This window comes from Diospyros lotus, chromosome 14, assembly GCF_014633365.1.
Source record: "Diospyros lotus cultivar Yz01 chromosome 14, ASM1463336v1, whole genome shotgun sequence".
NCBI lineage: Eukaryota > Viridiplantae > Streptophyta > Magnoliopsida > Ericales > Ebenaceae > Diospyros > Diospyros lotus.
Window position 1 is genome coordinate 1466199 of NC_068351.1, and position 27897 is coordinate 1494095.

The following is a 27897-nucleotide window of genomic DNA, read 5'->3' on the forward strand; positions in this document are numbered from 1 at the left end:
GATAAAAATATGGGTTTGCATCATAATGAACGAACATTACTATTACTGGCGAGTCTTGGAATCGGTGTGTCTGGGTGGTGTAGTTGGTTATCACGCTAGTCTCACACACTAGTGGTCCCCGGTTCGAACCCGGGCTCAGACAAAGATTTCAGTTTTGGCAGTTGATAGTTTGACTTCCAACAAAGAGAGCTCCGAATATTCGTCGCCACCCATATTCACAGAATTCTTTCGTCAGAAACTTCTGATTATCATCTCATCATCGTCGTCTCTTTTGCTGCACGTTTCCTCAATCTCATTGAAAACGTCATTGCTCCATCTGAGCTGACGCACAGTTTGTTTCCTTTTCCCTCTCTAGTTCTAGGGTTCTTGCACCACTCAGTGTTGTTCGATACCCGCTGGAAATGGATTGGGGCAATGTGACTGCCGAAGATCTGATCGAAGCTCTCCGCGAAGTGGACTGGTCGGCGCCTCCTCGCCCTCTCTCCGAATTCTTCTCCCGATTCACCGTCCCCCGATCACACTCCAGATGGAACAGTCGCCTCAAGTGCAATCTCTATTAGTACTACGATCTTCCCCACCTTTCCTGTCTGTTTTATCATTTTCTATTAGTTCTGATTTCTTTTACTTTTTGCTGGTGAGGGAAGTTATGGGAAACGTAGAGTTTGAAAATTGAGACTATATTTTCCACCCTTCTTTGATTCCAGACAAAATTAACTATCTTAAGTTTATAGCAGTTCGATAGAGTTGTGTTTTCTGTTGTTGATTGGTTTTGAGTTTATCAGGTGACGACAGAAGTTATAAGAGCTATTTGCAGGTTCTTTGAATTTTGTTTTTGTGAGCTTTTTCTCCTTCTACTGTTTGGTTGCCCCAAAAAAGAAACAAAATTGTGCGGAACTGGAAGTTGGCAATACTGTTTTGGCGTTTGGTTATAGGAATATAATTTGACTGAATCATGTTTTATGGTTAGTATGAAGCTCAGTACACTATTGGCAATGTTTTGGTTTATGAAAATTTAATGCACAAAAAACTTGTTTCTTTCTTAGATTTATTGGAGCCAAATAGTACAAAGGACTTTTCTTAGTCATAATTAATGGCTATGTTTAGTTTCTTCAAATGTGTTTTTAATTGCTTCATAGCTTTAATCAAGGTTGGTACTGATCATTGGATTTAATGTGGAGCTTGCTTGTGGATAAATTTATACGATTCATGAACTTTGAAACTCAACTTTTGTTCTTTCTTTTGGTTACAGAATCACAATTTAACTAAATGTGATACTATTATTATGAAGCTCAAGAATTGAGTTTTCTCATTTATGAGGTTTTCAACAGCAGAAGATATAACAGTTAAACGTTTTGCTTCTTAATTTTGCTTTAGTTTCTTGGTAACCCAATATACAGAGGTTTGAGGGGGGTTTTTATAGTGATAAGGGTTATATTTAGTTTATTACTTTTTGCAGCTATCGGACAAATTATTTCATCATGATTGTTCTCATTCTGGGTAAGCTAAAAGATGAATTTCATCTTTGTTATATGGTATTCTACTTGTGTATTTGTATAGAAATCCTCTACATTTTGATCTTCCAGGTTTAGGATTTCTGAGGAGGCCACTTGCTATTGTTGCTGCTACATTGACAGTTCTTACTATTGCTTTCTTAAATGACAGGTATACTTGATTTTGTCTTGCATTACTTCTGTTATTATTTTTCTTGTCGATAGGAATTGGGATTGCTTAGTTCATGTTATGTTATGCCCATGATTGAGCCCACCATAAAGGGATTAAAATTTTAAACATGCATATATATATATATATATATTTGCCCACCAGCATTTCATGTTATGTTATGCTTTTAAGTCTCTCTCTTCTCTCTCTCTCTCTCTCTCTATATATATATATATATATATGTGCGTGCGCGTGTTTGTGTGCGTGTTATGTTATATATATAGCTTAACAGCATTTTATGTTATGTGTTTCAGTAACTATTATCTTTAGAAATTTTGTTATGCATTCTGCGACCATGTGCTAGTTATTTAGAGATGTGGGTACTTATCAATCAGTTAGGTATTTAGCCTAAAAACAACTGAACAATTTACTCTGTGACATCCATAGCAAAATGGTCTTCTTTATTTTTTATACTTCACCAAAATGACATGTGCTTGCATACTTTCTTGTATATTTATCTGTGTGCATTTTCTTGCAGGTGGTTTATCTGTAGCAGTTCCATTAAGCAATTAGTTTTTTAATTTCAAAAATATTTTAATGTCACTAGTCTAGGATTTGGTTGTCCGAGAATTTTGGAACTGGATCGGTTCTTGATTCTCCATCTTTGACTTTTTTCCTCTATGTGGCCTTAACTAATTGCGTCTTAACTAAAGGAATCCTATAGTTATATATGCAATTCCAGAAGCAATTCAGGTTTTACTTAAAAGCTATACCCGTTTAGTGCTTGACTTGGTACTCTACAGTGCTAGTAAGTTTGTCCATGTGGAAGAGGCTTAGTTGCACTTATTACATAGGTGGCCTCTGTAATGCAAGGAAGAGGAGTTGTTCTCGATTAACTGTTTTCTACTTGCAGCAGATCAGTTATCAATTATGTGCTGCTTCTGTCTAGGTCTTAGATGTTTCATCCTTTAATTGGTAAGATCCTATTTGTTTTTATGGCTTACTTGTTGCTGATTGTTGGCACAGCTTTGCTGGTACTTTTAATGAGAAGGTAACAAGAATGGTGAGGCAGTTCTCTCCCCATTTAGCAGCAAAGATGAGGCCTCCTCTTACGTAAGTTTATAGCTCTTGCTGTGATCACCAACCATTTCATACTGCTTCTTGTTAACTGTATGAAATGTTCAGACCTGTTCTTCGTGGACGTCCATCAGCTAAAAGAGCCATTTATATATGTGGGCGTCCTCGTTGGGTGTTTGTCGTGATATTTTCTGTTGGTAAGGAATAACTTCTTGAGGAATTCAGTTGCAGAATTTCCTGGGCTGTAACTTTATTTTACAGATTTATTCAAAATATTTACTGACTAGTACTCCTATTCTCCTTTTTTCTATAGCAAGTTTCTTCCTTTGGTTTGTTTCTTGTGGCCTCTTAACTGTCCTGTGGGCATTTTCCATTAGCCTTCTTGGTATGTTACCCCTTATGTAAGTTAATGAAGCTTATCTTCTGAAATTTTGCAATTGTTCTATCTAATGTTCTTTGTCTTTCTTTTCAGCCACCATTCTTCATGCAAGCTTCAGAACACCTAATCTGAAAGCACGTTTGAACACCTTCCGTGAGGAATTTCGTGCAGTTTGGCGCAACTGTAGTGAGCTGTAGCTTCCTTTGTAGAAAGACTTAGATATGAGACTGTGAGTTAACATCCACTTTATTCTTGTCTTTCACTAATCTTATTAATCCTTGCAAGTCTTTCACAACTTATTGTTTGACATAGCAACTGCATCAGGCAGCTTTTCTTGTGGGCTAACATAGCCTGATGGTTTATTCCCCTTGGTTTAAATATATCTTGTACGCTACTTTTTAACTACTTGCATGAAGCCGTCTTCAATAGTCAATCCCAAATAGTGGGATAAAGGCCTTATATGTTGCTATTGTTGTTGTTGCATGAAGCCATCTTCTGAGAAATGTGAATGATAAAGCTCTAGTGAGCCAAGTGCATGATACTTTGGAAATGTTCTCAAAAAATGAAGAAAAAGCATACTAAACAAGGACATAGGAACTCCTTTGCTAGCATGCATAATCCATCCTCCCCGTTCATCTGCCATGGGAAAAAGTTTTAAGTGAGGAGATTGAAGAGATAAGAGAAAATGGAAGTTGCAAGCTCTCTGAGAAATATGTACCTTTATATGGTGATAATAATGTTTTCCTATCTTCCATGTGCTGTTTTTTAGTATTTTTTTTATTTGTCATATTGACAATTCTTGTTTTGTTAGTACAGGCATTTTGTGTTTCCATTTATTAGGTTAGCAGGGATTGGTTCAGTTCTGAATGTTTTGGTTCTCAACTCTTTCTATAACAAAATGTTTTTATGCTGCTACTTCATCGCACTGATTGATTTTCTTGTATATGGTATTATAATTTGCGTGCTATGCAATTTTGTAAAGAAAATAAACTGTATTCTCCTATAACTTGTACACATATAATTGGTTCAGAAGCCAAGTCATTGCATTTTACAAAGTCTTGTAGTGGATGGGATAATGCCCTTATAACAGTGTTTTGAAAAACGCTGGGCACACTTAAGCGCAAAAGGCCTATAGAGTTTAAGCCGAAACCGCAAAGTGAAGTGCACACTTAAGCAAAGTGAAGCGCGTATAAATAAAATAAAGAGTATAAACTCTTATAAGCAAAAAAAATATGAATTATTAAAGAAACAATTATTAAAAAAAACTAAATAAGAATGAGGGCTGCAAATTTAACAAAAGATAAGATACCATTTTCGTTTATATTTTATACCAGTTTACAAGTTCATGCAATCATAACAAGAACACATAAGAGACATATAAAGGGTTACAAGTTGGTCATTTGCTGGTCTTCATGGAACTTAGAAGTCAAATTGGTTTGAACTCTCGGTTGAAAGGATCTAAATATGCTAGGACTTCTTCTTTTTTAATTTTTTATTTTGGCGAGTCTTCTTTTGTTTTTTGTAAAAGTTTGGAAAAAAGACCCATTCTATTTCATTATCACGATTTATATAGAAGATGGGATAGAAAAATAAAGAAAAAAAATCATCCCTAATTTACAACAATCCATAATCAATTAATCCCTAATTTGCAATTGATCAACAATCCCTAATTTACAACAATCAAGAATCAATCATCAATCCCTAATTTACAACAATTAGGAATAAATTAGCAACCCCTAATTTACACCTAATTACATGTTTGCTTCAATATTTTTTTCTTGATAAATACATCCAAGTCTTGTTTTTTTCTTAAATAAACGTATATATGATTTTATTTAGATCTTTCTAAGATCAGATAATAGCTTTTTTTGGGTAAAGATTTCATACAAGCAGCCACACTATTGCAAAAATTCAAACAAATCCAATCATTCATATTGTTTGATAAAAAAACACCCAAGTGTATTTCTAACATGAGCTTTTTTGCACTTCGGAGCTTAGGTAAAAGTGCACTTTAATTGCGCTTAACTAAAGTTGCTGAGCTTTACACAGAAAAAGCCCCAAGCATGCTGCGCTTCATGCTTTGCGCTTAAAGTGTACTTTTTTGAACACTGCCTCATAACCAGTTACTTTTTTCTTTATATTTCTCAGTCAACCATCTCATCTTAGTTGTTTTAGTTAGACTGGTGCAGCTGGTGTGAAGCCTTTGTGTGCATGTCCTCAGTAAGTACAAGTTTGGCACTCTGTGGGTGTTAAAATTTTTTATTGTCAGAGTGAAAAGCTGGGAGCTTACATTGTTTGAGATACTTTTACTTTTAGGATACGTTGGAAGAAGGATCCCCCCCCCCCCCCCCTTCTCTTTCAATGGAAAGAGTAATGATTTTTCCATGCACACGAAGAATTTTTATTTTTCCTTATTTTTTTCTTCTCACAAATCTTGTTCTAAATGTAGCACTAACTCGTGATGGAAGCTTTTTTAGTATATTAAGAAGAAAACTTCGGAATTCTTAGGTGAAATTAACCATGGACGGTTGAATAATTCCTGAGCCTGCATGGAAAACTGCAACTTTAGCTCTTGACAAGTTCCTGTATTGCTCTTCAAAGTATTAGTTGTTTGAGCAAATACCAGCCAAGTCTGTAACTTCGGGTTTGTTGTTTTGGGTAATTGATCTTGTTATCATACTGGTAGATGATGATCCATATATATGCTTATACTGTACCAAGAAGACTCTTTATTTTGCTTGATATGTTTTACTAACCATGGATTGCATAAGAAAGCAAGTGGTTGCACAGAATGAAAAAAAACCATGATGTGGAGTTTATCATACATATCATGCTTGGCATATTTATTACAAAAAATGCTGATCTGTTATGAAAAAAATGGAAGAGGCATTTTATTTGATGATTAAGGCCTTTTCGGTGCTTGAGATTCCTCACTTTGCTAAGTTCGGTTTTTGTATGTGGTCGGACTCCTTACCTGTAAAGAAAAGAACCCAAATTGAATTTTTTGCCTTTTTATCTTTGAGTAGAATCTAGATTGTGCTTGAAAAATTTTAGACACCTCTTGTTACTGAATATTGACTACATAAAAGATTACTGATACAGGTACGGCTTGCATCATCTAAAGGCAATCCAATGAAACAATTTAGGCTATGATTGGCCTACTGTGGCTTGAGTGCAAGGAACGGGAGGTGAAGAAGATGACCCATTTCCTGAGTTGGGCACAAGCCTTGGCCGCAGTTTCAGCTTTCATGTTAAGTGTTGTCTCTTATGTGTTTTGGTCACATTGCCAAATGTAGGCACCACTGACCACTGTGATACTGGAGGTTTTTCTTGTGATGTTGATGCAATTTAGGTAATATTTCTAGTGCTAGAAGCGATAGATTTAGCCGACCTTTTTTTAAAAATTTTATTTATTATTTAACTAACAATGTTATTAATGGAAGGGGTTTTTTGGCAACAAAATTAGATAACGGGAACCTTCAAACTTATATATAAATTACAGAGAATCTCTCTGTATAAATGGCTCACAAACTATGCAAGATTTATAATTTACCAAAAAAGACTAAAAAAAGCCCAAACTAGAGTGCCATGCATCAATACTGGTCGCATTTCTGTTTCCTCAAGTGAACACCATGCATCATCTTGTCACCATTATTTGTGCTTCAAACAAACTCAATTACAAACGATTAAGCTTACTTTTCGCTGACTTTTTCAAGTACCTATTATTTTGTAAATCTCACTTATCACATATATATATATTATATATTAATTGATACCATAAACTTAATTTAAAATAATTGGGTATTTTATTTATCCAAATGATTGAATATTTCAAATTACAAATTGCCATACCCAGATGCAATCTTAATTTGTTTATCAATTATTCCTATTTTTCTGATTACCCAAAAAATAATAATTCTATTTCCTTTAGAATTTAGATCCAAACAAATGGCAGGACAAATATATATATATATATATCTGTGTGTGTGTGTTATTTATCCTCAACATCTATAATTAAGTTTAATTTGGAGCAATATCTTAATCATACATAAATATTGCCATCATTTATGTGTTACATTCATCATGTTTACTAAATATTATGTGAATTATATATGATTTTATTCTAATTATCACTATCATTATTTTAAATTCTATCTATCTAATCTATCTATCTATCTATCTACTATGTATATAGATATAGATCCTATTATTATTATTATTTAAAAATGAAATTGTAAAAATATTTATATTTGAGAATTGAGAGTGCGTGGCAGGGCTGAACAATGGACATTATAAAATGGAAGAGAGTCAGTCACCCTTTGGCCGTCTCTCTTTCCAGCCGTTCATTTCCGAGTTGACTCACATCCGTTTTAAACCCATCCCACGACGAGTCGACCCGCCGGAACTCGCTCCCCTTCCACTCAAATTCATGGATCCTACTCGAAGTTTCGTCAAGAACATCAAGCGTATCGTCTTCAAGGCAATCGATCTCACCTTCCTTTTTCTCATCTGTTTCAATTTTTTGTTCTTCTATATATGTATATGCATTTGCATGTACAGTTTCAGTCAAGTTTCTCATTCCAAATAGGTCATCGATTGATCACATTATTCTCCTTTCATATTTCATTTGTTTTATATATATATATACTAGTTTTCTCGAAGTATTACGGATCTCGAAATACCGAGAAAATATCTTTGTACAGATTATCTGGGACTGCGTGCATCAAAATACGGTGTGTTAAAAAGGAAAACAAAGAAAAACGAAGGAAACGGCTCTCTCTATACATGTGTCATTATGTAAAACTTTTTGGATCAAACCACACGAATTATAGACTAATTGAGGAGCTAAAATCTATATGGTTGACCCCAGCAAATAGGATTTAGGATTTAAGATTGTTATGCTGTTGTTTGACATTTTATTGAATAAAATAGTGGAAGATGGAAGAGAATGATAAACAATTATTTTTTTCCTTGAGATGAATTGTTTAAGTATAATGATTTTCAGTTCGATGCAGTTGTCCGACTGCGTTGGATGAGTTAAAGTGGGTGTCTTACCCACTTAGCCCCGTGATCGAACGATCACATGGGACTGACACCGTCCATTATTTTTTGTTGCTGCTGCTCTCGTATGGCCCGCCTCAAATAGTTACCTGACACTTGGGTGATCACGTTTTGGTCAGCTGAATTTTTGAATATCAGCTCTGAGAATCTGAGTGTTATTTTTTCCTCTTTGAAGATTGTACAATTTTTAAACTCACCCACAACCTTTTATTTTATTTTTTTCCTGGTTTTAGTTTGTAATTTTCAAACTATGGCTGTGAAATGAATGCTTTGTATCAATTTGTAACCTTGTGTACTCCTATGCTAAATTATCATGCCTTGTGGGCAGAAGCACGATCGAACAACCTCAGGGACAATTGTTAAGTTCAAACAACCAATAGGAGAGAAAGAACTGAATGGGTTCTATAATTGTGTTTATGTATTATACTTGGGATTGTGTAGAAGAATTTTTATTTGATATTGATGTATTATTTTGATCTATTTTACGTGCTAAAATGTATATTTGTCCCATATACAAACCTTGCCTTTTCCTGATCATATGTTGGCTTTCCATAAATATTACTTGGAACCTCATTATGTTTACAAGTCCTTGTTTTATCTGTCTTGTATATGGATTATTTCAGGTAGGAACAGCTGTTGTCACGAGGGATGATGGAAGATTGGCAGTTGGTAGAGTTGGCGCTATTTTTGAGCAAGTATGTTGAGCTTGTTACGAAATTTGTTGGTAGTCATAGGAAGCATTTTTCTTTTTTCAATATTTGTATTAATTGAAGCATATCAAGCGGCCATTAATGAGAGTGATAATTAGAAATCTAAGAATTCATGTAACTGACCCCATCCAACTGGATAAAGGCTTTTGATTGTTCAAAAGCCCCTAGTTGAAGCTTTTGTTGTATAGGCATCTAATTTTCATGAATTAAAAATGGAAGTTACATGCATTACCATATTTGAGACAATAGCTTTTTCCTTTTTCAAAATTTTCAGATAATAGTTAAGATTTTACCCTATCAGCTGTATCTTGTCTGTTTTCGTGGTTATAGATCTTTGTGCATCCCATATCTAATATGTTATGGTTGATTATGCTAATTATTGTGTTTTCAATGGTTTGCTTACAGCTTGAAAGACTCAATTCTCAAGGTTATGAAATAATTTTAGTGACTTCAGGAGCTGTTGGTGCTGGCCGCCAAAGGCTTAAATACAGGAAATTAATCAACAGCAGGTTCTCTTGATTTCATTTGCTTATGTGGTTGCATATTATTCCTTTATACATAGAGAATATCAATTTCAGTTTTATATTACTAATAAAAAAACCACATATAATCAATTGTTTAGTTATCTTGGAAGTATAAATATTTAATTCTTTAAGTATATGCTTGCATCTGACAGTATTTAATAATTTGTTGTTCATGCTTATAGGTGTTCCAACCTTGTTTGCATTGGGAAATAATTCTAGTAAACGTAACCTTCGTTGTTTTGGAACCCATATCTTCACTTAATCATATCTAACATCTGACACTGTTTGCTTCATTGTTCTCTGGATTCTTGATGTTTGAAGAGCACTTCTTGTGCTAAAACATTATATACTCCTTTATAGAACTGTTGTACTAAGGAAATGCAAATGTTTCTTGTTGATGGCCTTTGGAAGTAGATTTTCTTTTATAATAATCAACATTTAGTTCCCAAGGCCATTGTGAACTAGGATAAGACAGCAAGCATGGAGTCTAAATGATATTGGTAATTTGTTCTCAGAATTATTGTTCTCATCCTAGCGGACAAAAAACAAGTTTCTACTCTATTACTTTATTGAATGCTTTCTAGTTTGAAAGAATATCAATTACATCTCCAATGCATGCCAACAGAGCTGCTATATAATTACGACCTTGAATAACACTACAAAAGTGCCTCACATTCTACTTATGGGAGTGAAAATGATTTCAGATCTAATGTACCAAAAGATGAGGGCAAAAGAACCTTTACAGCCCTTTGAATTCTACTTAAAACAGTGTTACAGTTTAATAATCGAACTTCAAGCATATAAACTAGATTATATACTGGTCAAAACATATGGTAGAGGTCCATCACCATCTACCCTGTGTCTTCCTTCTCTCTTCATAGTGAAAACAGGAAAAAAAAAAACTGGTAGAGACTCTAGAGAGCCACTTACCACCGCCATCATCATCTGAACTTTTTCTGTGTTTTTTCCTTTACCAAGATAAGGACTGTAAATGAAGAGATTGAGCTGGAGAGTGAGTGCATTACCTGAGTTAAATAAACCTATGCTTTCTTGCAGTTTTGCTGATCTCCAAAAACCACAAGTTGAACTTGATGGGAAGGCTTGCGCATCTGTCGGACAGAATGGTCTCATGGCACTTTATGACAATTTGTTCAGTCAGGTGCTAATTAATTTACTTGTTATACATTATGGACACTGTAGTAGAATTTAGGTTTTTCATTATGTGAATTTATGATTACTCACTTTTCTTGACAAGGTATGAGCTGTATGTTGCTCGGTCTGGTGAATTTTCCTTATCTGTCTTGTTATTTATTTATTTATTTTTTGCTTATTCTCATGTAGTAACTTTTATGCAGCTTGATGTGACATCTTCTCAACTTCTTGTGACTGATAATGATTTTAAGTCCCAAGAATTCAGATCACAACTATCTCAAACAGTGAATTCGTTGTTAGCTCTGAGGAGTATTCCTATTTTTAATGAAAATGATGCAATAAGTACCAGGAGAGCACCATATGCGGTACTAAGCTCTTCTATCTCGCCTATGCCTTTGACTTTAATTGATTCTACCATTTATATTCTTCTCATTTTTTTTTTATTTTTTCTCACGTATTCGGGAAAGGGAATAAGGAGTCAAGTGACCAAAATTATTTCCAGATGGCTTATTGTTTGCTTCTCACATTATTTTCTTTCATATATTTAGCTATTGCTATGCAGTTCATCCACTGAGCATCTACCAAGTACCATGGATGATTTCTTATCTTGAAAGATCCAAGCTTTTAACTATTGAACAATTGGTCAAATGACCTCGGAGAGTTTACTATTTTCATACTGTTAGTCATTGTTTTGTGAGATAATTAATTAATTTAATGTGGAGACGAGTTACCCTATTCTGAAGACACAATTACATCTAGCATTTCATTCTTATGGATTGCTTCACAAATTCTGCATTAAATAACTGGATATTACATGCTGCAAAGCAGAGAAAAAATACAGCACGTGAAATTCTTATGCCTTGAAAAACATTATAATTTTGACTAGGTGAAGAATAGAACAATACTAATTGTGATGTTTTAAGAGAAAAATGTTGTGTTTTTCTTATTCACAATGTGGTATATCTATATATACCAATAAGGTACAACTAGCTAAAGCATTAGGTACAACCCTATCTCTATTATATATATATATATATTACACATATATATATATGTGCAACATTGTATATAATATACTAATTCTAACACTCCCCCTCAAGCGGGGCACATATATATCATATGTGTCTAGTTTGGTATAAATATAGGCAAGTCATGGACCTTGTAACGACTTGGTAAGAAGATCAGCCAGCTGGTCATTAGAGCCAACAAATGACGTACAAATCTCTCCAGAAATCAATTTCTATCTCACAAAGTGACAATCTATCTCTATGTGTTTAGTCCGCTCATGAAAAACTAGATTAGAGGCAATATGAAGAGCCGTCTGATTATCACAAATAAGTTGCATGGGTCTTGAATCTCTAAACTTCAACTTCATAAGAAATTGCTTGAGCCAAATCAACTCACATGTGGCTAAAGCCATAGTCCGATATTCCATTTTTGCACTAGATCTAGCCACCACATTCTACTTCTTACTCTTCCAAGACACCAAATTTCCTCCAATTAGAAAATACAATAGCCCAAGATAGAGCACCTATCTATGGGATAACTAGTAGCCCAATCTGCATCAATATATCCAACAACCTGTTTACATCCTTTGTTCTCAAACAAGCAGCCTTTGCTAGGAGCACTTTTAATGTATCTCAAGATACGCACTAAAGCGTGCCAGTGACTATCACATGGAGAGTCCAAGAATTGACTTACCACACTAACAACAAAAGAGATGTCTGGTTGTGTGATGGTGAGATAATTAAGCTTCCCAACCAGTCTCCTATATCGCCAAGGATCCTCCAATAGCTCCCCCTCTCCTGGTACAAGCTTAACATTAGGATCCATAGGAGTATCTATAGGCCGGGAATCAAGCATACCAATCTCTTCCAAAATATCTAAGGCATACTTCATTTGAGAGATGCACACACCATGAGCAGATTGAGTTACCTCAATGCCAAGAAAATACTTCAACATGCCTAAATCTTTGGTCTGAAAATAAGAATGCAAGTGAGTCTTCAATTGCCCAATACCAATGTCATCATCCCCTGTGATAATAATGTCATTTACGTACACTATCAATAATATGACTCCACCAGGAGAATGGCGATAGAAAACAGAATGATCAGCTTCACTTCTACTCATACCAAAAAATTGGATGACCGAACTAAAGCGACCAAACCAGCATCGAGGAGATTGCTTCAGACTATATAAGGACTTCTTCAGGCAACATACCAGTTGGGACTCCCCCTGAGCAACAAAACCAGGAGGTTGCTCCATATACACTTCCTTTTGAAAGTCGCCATGAAGAAAAATATTTTTAACATCCAACTAATAAAGTGCCATTGCTGAATAACATCTATAGCAAGAAAAACAAGAACAAAAGCAATCTTAGCCACAAGAGAGAATGTATCAACATAATCTAGACCAAGAATTTGAGTATAGCCTTTAGCAACCAACCGAGCCTTTAGACAATCAATAAAACCATGCGGTCCAACCTTAACTGTAAACACCCATCGACAACCAATAGTAAACTTCCACGGAGGAAGAGGAACTAGATCCCATGTCTCATTAGTTAACAAGGAAGACATCTCCTCATCTATAGCATGTCTCCACCCAGGGTGAGAAAGAGCTTCAACATCTATCTTAGGGATAGAAACAGATGAAAGAGCAGGGACAAAAGCAGAATAATCAGGTGATAAACGGTGAAAGCTCACAAAGGTATAAATCAAATGAGGATTGCGAGTGGAATGTGTACCACGGTGAACGAGAACTTGGGCAGAGTCAGGGGAGACAGAATAATGGCACCATCTAGAGGAAGACATGAGTTTGGAGAAATGCCATCATTTGTGATAGGAGGAGCAGGAGCTGAAGGCACTGATGGAGGCTTAGAACGATGCCGATAAGTTTGGAGAGGAATAGAAACAGGTACTGGGACCAGAGAAGGAAAATAAGGGACAGGTTAGACCTCATGAAGAGAGGAAGAAGACCCATCAAACAAAGAAGAGGAAAAGGTGTAGACTCGAAGAATGTGACATCAGAAGAGAGAAAGTATTTACCAAGTTTAGGGGAGTAGCACTTACACCCCTTCTGATGACGAGAGTAGCCTAGGAACACACACTTGATCGAGCGAGGAGATAATTTATCACGACCAAGGGAAAGAAGATGGACAAAACAGGTTGATCCGAAGACACGAAGAGGGATAGGATAGATGAGATCACGAGGAAAAAGTAAAGTATGTGGAATGGCCCCATTCAGAATTGTAGATAGCATCCGGTTGATTAGATAACTAGAAGTGAGAAAAGCGACATCCCAAAAGATAAGAGGAACATGCATGTGAAGGAGAAGTGTTCGAGCAGTCTCAATGAGATGACATTTTTTACATTCAGCCATCCCATTTTGTGCAAAGTATAAGGACAAGAGAACTAATGAACAATACCCCGAGATGAGAGAAAAGCTTGAAATGTATGAGAACAATATTCCTTGGCATTATCATTGCGAAGAATCCGAATGGAATAACCAAATTGAGTAGAAATTTCATTACAAAAGGAAGTGAATAAAGATTACAATTCAATACGATCTTTCACTAAATAAAGCCAAGTACAACGAGAATGATCATCAACGAATGTAACAAAATAGGAGAAACCTTGTTTAGACTTAACTCTACTAGGACTCCAAATATCTGAATGGACAAGATCAAAGGGAGCATCAGCTTGTTTGTTAAGACGACTTGGATACAAAGAGTGAACATGTTTTCCTAATTGACAAGACTCGCATTCTAGAACAATCAACAAAGACAATGAAGGAATTATCTGTCGAAGAGTAGATAATTGAGGATAACCAAGCTGCGAATGAATTTGAAGAGGAGATGCCCCTGTAGTAGCACAGGCAGATGTCGTAGAGGACGACAGGGAAGATGGTAAAGTCCCTCAAACTCACATTCAGTGCCAATCATTCATCACGTACCCCGATCCTGCACAAGAATAGAATCAAAATCAAAGATAACACGACAGTTCAAAGAACGAGTGAGACGACGAATAGAAATGAGACTATATGGACAACTAGGGACGTGTAAAACAGAATTAAGAGAAATAGACGGAAGTGGATTAGCCCTACGACCCATCAACCACAGTGATAGGAGGAAGGGGCGTAGAGGAATCAAAATGAGAGAATAAGGACTTATTACCAGAAATAAGCTCTAAAGCGGCTGAATCAAGAATCCAAGGACTAAGCTGAGAATGATTAATGCAAATATGAGGAGTACCATTAGATGACTATGCAGAAGAGGTAGATCCCTGGGCAATAGAAGCTACGGGAAATGAGGCCTGCCGAGTTGCCCGAAGCTGACGATACTTAGCTAACTCCTCAGTAGAGATTGTATATGTAGAGGCTGGTCGCTCAGTGTGAGAGATATCAGGTACCACAGACTGTGTGTCCTTACTCTCAAGAATTGCAACATTGGCCTTAAGAGGGCGACCATGGAGTGCATAACATGTATCCTTATAATGACCAGGGCGATGACAGTAATTACAATAAGGGCGCCTACCACTACAACCACACCCAACACCTCGACCATAACCACCTCTAGGTCCAATCACAGAGGAAGATCCAGGAGTTTGAGAGGTAAGTATAGATCACTCTCCAACTTAAGCCTCAAAAAATGCTTGTGTACTACGAAGGATCTGGGCAAACACCTCTTCCATGATAAGAATAGTGGGACTACTCAAGATCTGAGTGCGAACGCCCTCCATATCGAGCCCTAGGCCTGCTAGGGTAAGTACCATAAACAACTTGTCCCTTTGCTTCGTCTATTCATTAAGATCGGCTGTAACTAGGAGCGTAGCATTAAAATCTGTCACAGCATACTGGATACGACCCAAGTAAGTAGGCACATCTGAGTCTCTCTTTGTAATACTAAATAAATTACTAATGATAGTGTATAAACGCACGATATCATTAGTATATAGCTGCTAAGCACGAGACCAAATATCGAAACAGTTATCATAGACACAAAATAAGGGGATTAAATCAACATCTATCAATTTCCATAACAAAGTAACCAACTATGCATTGATGCAATCCCATACAGTCCTATCTGCTTCAGCAATGTCAGAAAGCCTCTTAGTCAAATGGTCACTAACACTATGCCCATGAAACCGCATTCAAACATATGCTGACCAAGACATATAGTTCTTGCCATTCAATTTGTCAGTAGTTGACGCAGCGTGTAGCGCGTGTGTGAAAAAACACACTAAAATAAACCCTTGAAAGAGCAAACTTCAATGGCCGAAGCTTGGCTTTCAAGAAGACGCAAAAACAAGACTGTTTTGCTAAGAAAACCCAAATAGGTTGCTGAAATTTGATTAAGAAAAACTTGATTACAAACTCTAGATCCTAGGCATATTTATAATATTTGGCTAATCCAAATCCATCTAATATTTGTAAACAAAATCCAACTAAAATCCTAATAGAAATAAATCCTAATCCAACATGAAGTAGAATCTTAAATCAAGTAGAAATATGAAATTGAATCCTAAATCAAATAGAATTCTAAAACTTAAGAAGTATTAAAATATTGTTCCGACGTGGTCGGGTCAGCTTTGGGCCGGGTCTTGATTGGTGACCGCATCATTCATTTCCACTTGAGAAGAATTCGTCCTCGAATTATGATCTGGGTATGACAACTCAACGTCCAACAAATACAAAGAAAGATCAGCAACATTGAATGTTTTGGAAATACCCATATGATTTGGCAAATCCACAACATAAGCATTATCATTGATCTTCTTTGTAATCTTGTAAGAACCATACTTCTTTGGCTTGAGCTTGTTCTGTTGTCCTGCAGGAATCCGTTCCTTCTTCAAGAATATCATGACTTCATCTCCAACCGTAAATACTTTGTGCTTCCTATGCTTGTCAGCTGCTGCCTTGTACTTCTTATTCTCCTCGTGCAACTTTTGTTTGACATCTTCCTGAACTGCTTAAACGTGTTAGGCTAAGTCACTAGCTGCAACACTGAAACCTGATACCTTTGGCAATTTTACCAAATCCAATGCATGATTAGGAACTTTCATGTATACGATAGAGAATGGTGATCTTCCTGTTGAGCTATGCACGGCGTTGTTGTAGGCAAATTCCGCTTGAGCTATGACTAGGTCCCATTGTCTTGGCTTATCTTTGCAAACACTGTGAATCAGATTTCCTAAGGTATGATTCACCATCTCTGTCTGTCCATCAGTCTGGGGATGTGCTGTGCTGCTGAAATTCAAAGATGAATCGAACATTCTCCACAAGGTAATCCAGAAGTGACTCAAAAACCTTGTATCACGATCCGAAGTAATAGTTTTAGGGACTCCATGTAGTCTAACAATCTCCTTGAAAAACAATTTGGCTGTAGCTACTGCATCTGCCGTCTTCTTACATGGGAGAAAGTGCGTCATCTTGGAAAACCTGTCAACCACTACAAAAACAGAATCCATACCTCGTTGAGTTCGCGGTAGACCCAACACAAAGTCCATAGACAAATCTTCCCAAATAGCATTGGGAATAGGCAATGGCATGTAGAGATCGGCGTTAGAAGAGTGCCCCTTAGCTGATTGACATATATAACACCTCGCCATAATAATAGAAACATCTCTCCCTGCTAAGCCACCACCATGCAAATCCCGAATAATTTTCTCACAAAAAGATGTGCAAGGGATGCACACCTTTTTTTCAAGCTGATATGTGTTCTTTCTACCCGAGTGCTTAGCATCCACATCAAATTGCCAAGGCCTCCCAAATAAAATATGGCAAGCATCCATATCAACAATATCACAATAGACTTCGTCGTAGTACTTACCAATAGAGAAAGGCACCCTGCAGCGTTCATCCACATGTATGCCACCAACTTCTTTGATCCATCCAATCATGTAAGGGCTTGGATGTTTTTCAGGAGTTAATTGCATCTTTGCCATCATGTCTCTTCCTATGATGTTTTCCTGACTTCCACTATCAATAATCAACTCAAAGATTTTTCCTTTCACCATACACCTCGTGTGAAAAAGCTTATGCTGTTGAGTAGTATCTTCATTCTTTTGAGATAGCATTAACTTCCTCACTACATAGGTATATTCCCCATGTCCATAATCTTCTTCGTCATCCTCCCCATCAAGCTCGCAATATACTTACTCTTCAGCAACATCTTCCTCTTCCCTTTCTACAATGTTAACTGTTTTTCTCCTTGGGCAATCACTAGATCGATGCCCAACCTCATTGCACTTGAAACATTTTAGAAGAATAGGCTTTGCATAAGGATTAGGGGATTTTGGAAGATTAGAAGTAGTACCTCGAATGTTTCCCCCCGTTGTAACCTTATTAGGGTTGACCGTATGGGGTGGATTTGAGGGTTGTGCTCCCTGAACCGAAAAGCCTTTATTAAAAGCTACTTGTTTATTTTCATTCCCACTATACCGACGATAGTTATCATTATAAGCTCTCTCACTTAACATTAACTCAACCTTTAAAGCTAAGTTCCTTGCTTCTTGCACACTCAGAACCATCTGAACCCCACTTTTATCACGAATAGCAGGGTTCAATCCATTCAAGTAACAAGCTGCTTGTTGATTGTCACTTTCTGACAATTGGTTTCTCTTCGCTAATCGCAGAAACTCAGAGGTATATTCTTTCACACTCTTCATTCCCTGTGCACATCTTTGACAAGTTTCAAACATATATTGTTCATAGTCAGGGGGTAAAAATCTACCTCTTAACAGCTACTTCATTCGTCTCCATGTCTGAACTGGCTGTCAACCTTCCCTCAATGTCGTTTTTCTTAATCGCTCCCACCAAACAGATGTACCGCCCTTCAACCTATAAGCCACTAACTTTACTTGTCGTTCATCTGGGATCTCCATGTATTTGAAAAAACGGTCAACCTCAGTGATCCAATCCAGGAACCCTTCAATATCAAGATCTCCACTAAAGGTAGGAATATCAACTTTTAGTTTATACTCATCGTTGCCCCAATGGTTGTGCTAATGCGCATTCCTCCTAACCCTTCTACCACCAGGGTTAGCTATTGCTCGACCAAAATCATCATCTTCATCGCTATCTTCAATCACTGATCTTCTAGGATTAACAAGGACATGATTAATGGGTGGTCTTCCCGCTCCAGCTTGATTCATCCCATTATTCAGGTTTTTGTCATCATCAACTCGTAGTAAGGTGCCCAATTGGTTGCTAAGTTGCTCCAATCGCTGCTGGATAGTACGAGTTACTTCCCGTTGTTCTTCGATTGCTCTCCAAACTGCGGACAACCCCTGATCACCATCACAAGGTTGGTTGCTACCGTTACCTTCAAGATTGGCCATCTGATTGGTTGATTAATCGCTCTGATACCACCTAACGCAGCGTGTAGCGCGTGTGTGAAAAAACACACCAAAATAAATCCTTGAAAGAGAAAACTTCAATGGCCGAAGCTTGGCTTTCAAGAAGACGCAAAAACAAGACTATTTTGCTAAGAAAACTCAAATAAGTTGCTGAAATTTGATTAAGAAAAACTTGATTACAAACTCTAGATCCTAGGCATATTTATAGTATTTGGCTAATCCAAATCCATCTAATATTTGTAAACAAAATCCAACTAAAATCCTAATAGAAATAAATCTTAATCCAACATGAAGTAAAATCCTAAATCAAGTAGAAACATGAAATTGAATCCTAAATCAAGTAGAATTCTAAAACTTAAGAAGTATTAAAATATTATTCCGGCGTGATCGGGTCAGCTTTGGACCGAGTCTTGATTGGTGACCGCATCAGTAGTAATGGTTGTAATACCAAATAAAGACGATACAAGGACATGAATAGACACAGGTGAAGAGAAACTCACAACATCAGGTGAAGGGGTGCTCTTAACTTTAGGATTTGAAGAGGCCATAGTGAGAACCAAGCCCAACCAAACTAGATCTGAGATTGCAAAGAGATATCATATCTGAAACTGTGAAACGAGACTACAAATCAGATTTGAAACATATCTAAAATTGTGGAGCCCAGATCTAAAATCAGAGAAAGTTACTACAAATCAAATCTGAAACTATAAAACCCAGATCTAGGGCTAATGGTTTGATAGATTTCCATGAAAGTGAAGAAGGCGACTGGCTAGAAGCAGATCTGTGGTCATCATCACAGGAGGAAGCAGATCAGGGCCAGATCTGAGGGATTACGGTCGGATCTGATAGATTGACAACCAGATCTGAGAAATAATGGCCAGATCTAAAAATTGGAAGCTGAATATGAACGGGAGCGGCCGGATCTGGATGGGAATGGTCGGATTTGAGAAACCGGCCACGAGATCTGATAAGTGGTCGCGAGATTTGAGATGCGAGTGGCTGGATCTGGATATGAGCAGCCGGATCTGGATCGGAATGAGAAGATCTGAGAAACCAGCTAACGGGAGTGGCCGGATCTAGACAGGAACAGTCGGATCTGTGAAACCAGCCGTGAGATTTGAGACGAGAGTGGCCAAATCTGTGAAACCAGCCATGAAATCTGATAAACAATGGCGAGATCTAAGACGGAAGTGGCCGAATCTGGATGGGAGCGGCCAGATCTAGACAGGAACGGCCGGATCTAAGAGAGTTTGGCGCGGATCTTGGTGATGGAAGATGAAACGGCCATGAGATGTTCCAAATTTGAGAACCGAACAACCATACGAGCAAGATCTGAGAAACGACCAAGAGAGATAACAACGGCGGTGATGGTGTGGAGAAGAGGCCGTCGACCGATGATGATGGAAAGCCCAACAGCAACTGCGATGGAAAGGACTAATTGATGGTGGAAATCTGACTGTCGAGGGTGTCCGATGCTAGTGGTGGTTGTAATACCCAAAAAATTTTGTGTACTTAGGTGTAATTTTTATTGGGGTAAAAGTGTATTTTTTTCAAAGTTATTGGGGGAAAAGTGTAATTTTTCAAAGTTATGGGGTTAAAGTATTATTTTTGAAAACCTGAGGACTTGAGGGCAAGGGGCCAAAGTGAAAGAAGGTAAGAGTTGAGGGACTTGAAAGCAAATAGCAGTGTGAACATTGAGCGCGAATTTCACGAGGGTTTGCCAAAATATATGTAATTTATGAGCATCTTGTCATATGTATGCATGTTATGTTGCCTCGAAAATTGTGATATTGCATTGGGCATGAAATTATTGGCATGTCGATAATTGTGTCATCCTTTTTGACCAGCGTGGGATGGGATGTTGCCTTAGTGGCGTGACCTACATTTCCCCAAGTGAGTTTTGTAGAAATGACCGTAAAAGTATCTCGTATCATGTGTGATTGTCAGGATGACTGTTGAGGGTTCCGTGCCGAGGATAGAATGCTAACGAAAGCTACCTTAGGGTGTTGGTTGATTCATGTCCACGCATCACACATTCATGAAAATTATTTTTACCCTTTTTAGAATATTCATCTTTTAATTTGGACTTTGTCCCTGGAATATTCAACATGCTAGGTGAGACGAGCAGTGGGAAAGGAAAGGAAATTGTTGAGATGTGATTATACTAGTAGTCATGTAATAAGTCTTACACTCGTGCTAGGACAAATTGTGAGAATCTTGATAATAGATGGCATGTTACAGTTATTTATATATTAATTTGTCTGCTGATATTGTAATTTTTATGGTTGTTGAAAATAATATTGTATGGTTTAAATTCATTTGCGATTATAATATCCCATCGGGTTTCGATTCTGCTTCCTCAAGTATTTAATTTGCCATTCTTTAGTTTATCATTTGAAATGCTAAATATATATGTTTTAGGGATTTTTAAATATGGTATTTTGAGAATTTAGAGATGGTGTTGTGAGAAAAATATATATATATAAATAAATAAAAAAAAAATCTCGAAATAATGACACACCTAGGAAAGGCAGGTTGTTACAATGGTGGCTAGGTTTAGAGAGTTTGTGGCTCTGATACCATGTGATGTTTTGAGAGAAAAATGTTGTGTTTTTTTTATTCACAATGTGGTATATCTATATATACCAATAAGGTACAACTAGCTAAAGCACTAGGTACAACCCTATCTCTATTATATATATATATATATATTACACACATATATATATGTACAACACTATATATAATATACTAATTCTAACACTAATAAACTTGTATTATGAGATAATGTGATTGACATAATTCTTATGTTTCTTAGGTTGCAACTAGCAAACACATTAGAGAACGGTTGCTGGAAATTCTTTCTATATCAAAATGACAGCATTGCTCTTTAATACAATATAAATAATTACTTTTAGTCGTCTGAGATGCATATTTGACATATGCTACGTCTACAGTATCTTCCAAGTATGGTATGATGTTGCAGTTTTACTCCTTATTGGCTTTGACAGCCAGCACTATACTCTCTTTGGTAGTCTACTTTGACAATATGTATATTATGTAAGACCGGACCTAACCTGAAATTTGATTGTACATGAAACCCATGCAGCTGATACATTTTTGTTTCTAGTACCGGTTATTGATGTGGTCATTGATAATTTATTGCTTAATTTTGATTGCAATAACTAATTGCAGGATTCTTCTGGTATATTTTGGGATAACGACAGTTTGGCATCTCTGTTGGCTCATGAACTGAAGGCTGACCTTCTGGTCTTGCTGAGTGATGTAGATGGTCTTTTTAGTGGCCCTCCAAGTGATCCACGATCAAAGTTGATCCATACATACATAAAAGAAAAACATGAAGGAGCAATTACATTTGGAGGGAAGTCCAGAGTGGGAAGAGGGGGTATGAATGCTAAAGTAAAAGCTGCTCTCAGTGCAGCTGATGCTGGTGTCCCTGTTATCATTGCCAGGTAGAGTTCAAAACACTTAAGCATGTCAGGATTATCAAATTTAGACCAAATGATCTTATATCTTGTTTTTGAGTGTTCAATAATACATGCCAGGGATATTACTCAGCCAATTGAAAACAAAACAAATTTAAAACATAAATAGTCAACTATAATGATACAACAATTTTCTATAACTCATGATGAGTTCTACACTATTGGTTCCCTATCTAAAACAATACTCATTCTTTATATGGGTCTTGTTACTTATCTTATTTCCATCTTTATGGTAGTGGTTTTGTTGCTGACAACATCAAAAGATTCATAAATGGGGAACGTGTTGGTACTCTCTTCCATAAAGATGCACATCTTTGGCTTCCACTTACCGAGATTGGTTCACGTGAGATGGCAGTTGGAGCACGTGATTCTTCCAGAAAACTTCAGGTTAGTAGCCTCATGTTTGTTTGAAATCAAATGGCATCGAGAAGCATGTATAGATGTACACCTCTTCCAATGGGCTTCAGCTAGAACGATCTCATTGGGCTCTTTTGAAATGCAGGGTCTATCTTCACAAGAAAGGGAAAAAATTTTGTTGAAGGTAGCTGATGCACTGGAAGGAAATGAAGATATAATCATGACTGAGAATGCAGCTGATGTTGCAAATGCAGAGAGTATTGGATATGACAAGTCATTAGTATCACGTTTGGCCCTGAAGCCTGGAAAGGCAAGAAATATTTCTTTCCATTTTGAACATTAGTTTGTTCTTCATTATAAACAAATTAAGTATCAAGACATTTTTCCTCTGTTCATAATTTTTGGAATGTTATTTTGTGTCTCAAGCCTTGCTGTTTTATGGATGTTGGGTGGTTGATTTACCTTCATGATAGAGTTCATTGTTTGCAGATAGCTGCACTTGCAAAATCTATTCGTGTAGTTGCAGGCATGGAAGACCCTATTGGTTGTATCTTGAAGCAAACAGAGGTAAGGAGATTTCATATTGAACTCTGTTAAGATTTTCAGAAGCAAGGATTTAGGATTGGCTCCTAAAACTTTGTCTAAATATTTAACATGGATTAAGCAGTACAATTCTATCTCAAGAACACCAGGATAACTCACTTTTTTTTTTTGTCATGTCAGAAAAATTAAGTAAATTTCTTTATGGAAATTTTTTGTTTGTGTATTTAGAATTACAGCTCAAATTATAGGTAGCATCATTGGAGATCCAAATCTTTGTAAAAAGGTGTGGCAAGCATAATGAAACTTTGAGCTGGCTTTCTGGCACTTCAACTAACTATTATTGTGTCCAGATTGCTGATGGACTAATCTTAGAGAAGACATCATGTCCTTTGGGTGTTCTGTTGGTTGTTTTCGAGTCTCGACCAGATGCACTAGTTCAGGTAACAAAGAATGCCTCGTCTTTTTGAGTCCTGCATAATTCTCCCATAAGAATGATCCTGATGGCTAACAAAAGTTATTATTTAGTGAGGAAGTACAGTTGGTTTTCTTTTGATTAACCTTTCTGTTTTTAAATTATGAGTATGGGTTATGGGATGTTAGCTGCCTATCAGATCTAAATTTGCCATTTCTTCAAGCACATTTGTATATATCTATGCAGCTGCATGTCTTCCTAATTTTTGTTATTCAAGTTAGTAATTCTCTCTGTAAGTTACCTAGGTGGACCAAAGCTTAAAAAAGAAATAAACTTCCTAAATGTAAACCTTTAGAACTGCAATATGATCCTAATAACAATAGAGTGCTGCCACTTGGTATGCAAAACTGGATGATATGATCTGTTGGGAAATCAATGTTAAGATCTTCTCTATTTGATTATAATATTCCCTTTACCATCTCTTGAAACGAAAGCTCATGATTTAGTAACCAACACTGCAATAGATGCCCTAGGATGCAAAACTGCTCATGGCCTGTGCAGGCATGGGAAAAGTTGTGTTGGCTAAACCAGGAAAGAGTGGCGAGACCTTTATTGAGGCACATTAAATCCCCCAGGCACATGTATTTCGGTTCCAAGCCAATGAAAGGTGCACTAGATTTACTATAAGTTAACCAAATAACATTTTATATACTTTTCGAATTCGTATTTCAGTGGTCATCAATTGTTATGTCCAATATCATTCATGATCTCACACAGCATAACTGAATTTGTTATTTTGATTTCATTGAATTATATTTGCTACTGAATTAGGTATATCTAGTGCATGATTCTTATTGTTTAGCATGCTACTTGATGTCTTATATCCATGTGATTATTTCCTATTACAATAGTAGATTGCAATCTACTTGATTTAGGTTGTTGCATATCATGTTCTTGAGAAGAATTTCTTGATTTAGTTGATCATCTTAGTTTATGTGCCAAAAGAATAACTTGTCTGAATAGAACTTTGACTACTACTTTGTAATTTATGGTTTGTTTTAACTCATTTGTTATTTCGTTGTGTTGATATGCACAATTGATATTCCAAAAGGTACTTAGTTGTGTATATATTAAAAGTGTTTTCTTGTTTGTATATTTATTGCACAATTCTCATAGAATCATTTTACTTTATTTGACAGAAATGCAACTTAATATTTAATAACAGATTCAATGCTTTTTAGCTTTAGTAAGTCAAAAGTAACTATTTAAGCTTCAAATTTATGGGCAAATTCATTTTTCCTTTTATTTTAGCCTTGTATGTTCATTCTTTCTTGACCATCTGATCCTTATTTTAGTCTAACTTGACAACAGATAGTTTCATTAGCAATTCGGAGTGGGAACGGGCTCCTGCTGAAAGGAGGGAAAGAAGCCACACGCTCAAATGCAATCTTGCATAAGGTCCTATTTCATGGGGCCTTGGAACAGTTTTTGCAAATATTCAGAAGCGTAGCAATAGCCTTGTGACTTGACTTTCTGACTGAACTATTTTCTCTTTGCAAATTTGTGTATTCTTCTAGGTAATAACTGCAGCCATTCCAGATACTGTTGGTGAGAAACTTATTGGACTCGTGACTTCAAGAGAAGAAATGTCCGATTTGCTCAAGGTGGGTATCGATATCAGGTGCCATGCATTTTAGCACCAGAGATAATTCTGATATTTAACTGGTTTTGTTCTCCTCAGCTTGATGATGTGATAGATCTCGTGATCCCCAGAGGCAGTAATAAACTTGTTTCTCTGGTAAAGAGTACGACAAAAATTCCTGTTCTTGGTCATGCAGGTAAGGAACTGCCCAACTCTTGTACAAGATTTAGTTTATATGTGAAATTGATTTTCCTTAACAAATAGCATAAATGAAAGTTTCTACTAAAGTTGTATCATTTGTTGCCCAGATGGGATATGTCATGTATATGTTGATAAGTCGGCTAATATGGACATGGCAAAGCGCATTATCTTGGATGCAAAGATGGATTATCCTGCAGCTTGCAATGCTATGGTACCTTCATCTTACGATCTTACTGGGGATTTTGTTTGTGTTGAATATACCTACTAAATTTTTACATTGAGAAATTTGACTTTGCATATACTGTCCTCGAATGCTTTACAAAATTATCCACTCTCTTCACGTGCTTGTTCTTAGCATGGTTTTTACCTTTGTTGTTGCTGTTGTTTTTTCTTTCTCTAAATCAGGAAACACTTCTTGTGCACCATCATTTGTCGACCAACGGTGAGCTCGAAAAGCTTGTTCAAGAAATGCAAACTGAAGGTATGGCTTAAAAAATAAGAAGTAATTTCCCTATGCAAGATTTGTATGAAATACTTGAATTGGATTTATTTCTTAACCCTACTAGTTGTTCCCCACACGAGAAATTTACCTCTCTTAAGCCATTGTGATAAATTGCCTTCCTTCTACTATGATATACTCATCTAATGTTTGACAGGATCGCAGCCATCTTTGAGATTATTATAGTAGCTAAAGGTATATCAGTAAACAGCTGATCAACATAGACATTCTCTCTGGTAGGAGAGTTGTCACAAGAATTGTCTACCTAACCAGAAAAACCTAATATGAAACTGATGTAGCCAAAAAATCATTTGTTTTGAGTCATTGTAAAGCTGGATGTTGCAACTTCTCTTGGTTTGGATCATTGTCCATGACAACACTCGAATCAATTCCATATTCTGCATGTAATTAACTTTCCACGCGTTCATTGTACGCAGGTGTTACTCTATATGGGGGAGCAAGAGCAAGTTCTCTATTAGGTATTACTGAGGTAGAATCATTTCACCATGAGTATAGTTCAGGGGCCTGCACAATTGAGATTGTTGATGATGTGTATGCTGCTATTGCTCACATAAATGACCATGGAAGGTCCGTTGGCGTTTCTTCGTATCTTTGTTTGTTTGTTTTTATACCATTTTTATTAGAAAGAAACAAACAATCTGTTGGTTTGATGTATTTTTCAGTGCCCATACCGACTGCATTATAACTGAGGACCAAGAAGTTGCTGAATGCTTCCTACAGCATGTGGATAGGTAGGCAAATTCTGGCTCACAGATCACCTATGGTACTTGCATTTGTAATGGTAACGGTAACGCCTTTTATATACTCTGTTGACAGCGCCGCAGTATTTCACAATGTCAGTACAAGATTCTGTGATGGAGCTCGTTTTGGACTCGGGGCAGAGGTAAATGATCTCTTGAAACCCATCATCTTGCTGGCTAGTTTTCCTGCTTTAACTCATCGTTCTATTTGACAACTCGATGGTTAACAGGTAGGGATCAGTACAAGTCGGATTCATGCACGAGGTCCAGTAGGAGTTGAAGGGCTGGTGACAACGCGATGGTACGAATGAATTACTTTAAAAAGAGAATTTCATCTGTGTTTGTTTGTAACCTTTGCACAGCAACACAAGCACATACACTCAGTTACTTTCTTCTATTGAAAATACAGGATTCTAAGAGGCAGCGGGCAGGTGGTTAACGGCGACAAAGGCGTGGATTATACCTTCAGAAACCTCAGTATCAAGTGATAGAATTGCATTTGGACATAGCTATGTCCCAACAATTTTGGTACTTGACACCCCCACCCCCCCCCCCCCCCCCCCCCCCAAAAAAAAAAAAAAAAAATCCCTTTTGGGCATATTTTGCTCAAGTTTAACCAAGTATTAAAATGGTCTTTAATTCAGTTGCTTTATTATGCTTCAATTTGCTACTAATTAGTTGAAGTGTTAGCCATAGTGCCGTGATAACAAAGGATTACAATCTAAGGTATGTTTGTTTAGTCTCTAATCACATTCATGTGATCTCTTTTACTGGAACTTAAGATAACTAACTATTGTGTTGTTTGAGGGTACTATTTAATCAAGACGATTATGTTATGTTGTTTGAAGTTAAAATGAATAAAATAAGTTCTAAAAATTATTAATTATTCTAATAACTTTTAATATAAAATTATTATGTTACCTGTCACATAATAATTGTGATAAAGGGGCATGGACCCTATGGTGCCCCCCCCCCCCCCAGCCCGCATCAAGGAACATAAATGTTACTAACGGAAGACAACATATTAGCTTTCACTTTTAATATTGTTGAAAGGAATCAC

The 27897-nt window shown here is 36.7% G+C and overlaps 2 protein-coding genes and 1 non-coding gene across 5 annotated transcripts; all 3 read left to right on the forward strand.

Annotated features, from left to right (window-relative positions):
- Positions 1–68: 68 nt before the first annotated feature.
- Positions 69–142, forward strand: TRNAV-CAC (transfer RNA valine (anticodon CAC)). Its single transcript has one exon. It is a non-coding gene; the product is annotated as a tRNA-Val (tRNA).
- Positions 143–152: 10 nt separating this feature from the next.
- Positions 153–6471, forward strand: LOC127791204 (PRA1 family protein A1-like). Of its 3 annotated transcripts, none has more exons than XM_052321053.1 (8): positions 153–559; positions 1457–1497; positions 1584–1662; positions 2686–2772; positions 2845–2933; positions 3050–3121; positions 3209–3344; positions 6205–6471. In XM_052321053.1, the coding sequence occupies exons 1-7, from the start codon at positions 402–404 to the stop codon at positions 3310–3312; spliced, it is 630 nt and encodes a 209-aa protein (XP_052177013.1). In that variant the 5' UTR covers positions 153–401; the 3' UTR covers positions 3313–3344; positions 6205–6471. The 3 variants fall into 3 exon arrangements, with proteins under 3 accessions (XP_052177013.1, XP_052177014.1, XP_052177012.1); XM_052321054.1 differs by lacking the exon at positions 6205–6471 and adding an exon at positions 3604–4030; XM_052321052.1 differs by having other exon boundaries at positions 154–559; positions 6218–6471.
- A 935-nt stretch (positions 6472–7406) lies between these two features.
- Positions 7407–27587, forward strand: LOC127789993 (delta-1-pyrroline-5-carboxylate synthase-like). The gene is made up of 20 exons (XM_052319181.1): positions 7407–7595; positions 8800–8871; positions 9292–9395; positions 10467–10569; positions 10766–10927; positions 22112–22389; positions 22659–22809; positions 22925–23089; positions 23269–23346; positions 23673–23762; positions 25106–25192; positions 25312–25398; positions 25476–25572; positions 25685–25788; positions 25983–26058; positions 26514–26664; positions 26760–26828; positions 26914–26980; positions 27068–27138; positions 27247–27587. The coding sequence occupies exons 1-20, from the start codon at positions 7413–7415 to the stop codon at positions 27323–27325; spliced, it is 2274 nt and encodes a 757-aa protein (XP_052175141.1). The 5' UTR covers positions 7407–7412; the 3' UTR covers positions 27326–27587.
- Positions 27588–27897: the final 310 nt, after the last annotated feature.

Excerpts from the sequence above, each read along its gene's own strand:
- LOC127791204 (XM_052321053.1), top strand. The coding sequence starts at position 402 with ATGGATTGGGGCAATGTGACTGCCGAAGATCTGATCGAAGCTCTCCGC. Across the intron at positions 2,773-2,844 it reads AAGATGAGGCCTCCTCTTAC|ACCTGTTCTTCGTGGACGTC; the intron begins GTAAGTTTATAG and ends TGAAATGTTCAG. Across the intron at positions 2,934-3,049 it reads TGTCGTGATATTTTCTGTTG|CAAGTTTCTTCCTTTGGTTT; the intron begins GTAAGGAATAAC and ends TTTTTTCTATAG.
- LOC127789993 (XM_052319181.1), top strand. The coding sequence starts at position 7,413 with ATGGAAGAGAGTCAGTCACCCTTTGGCCGTCTCTCTTTCCAGCCGTTC. Across the intron at positions 9,396-10,466 it reads AGGAAATTAATCAACAGCAG|TTTTGCTGATCTCCAAAAAC; the intron begins GTTCTCTTGATT and ends GCTTTCTTGCAG. Across the intron at positions 22,810-22,924 it reads ATTCTTCCAGAAAACTTCAG|GGTCTATCTTCACAAGAAAG; the intron begins GTTAGTAGCCTC and ends TTTGAAATGCAG.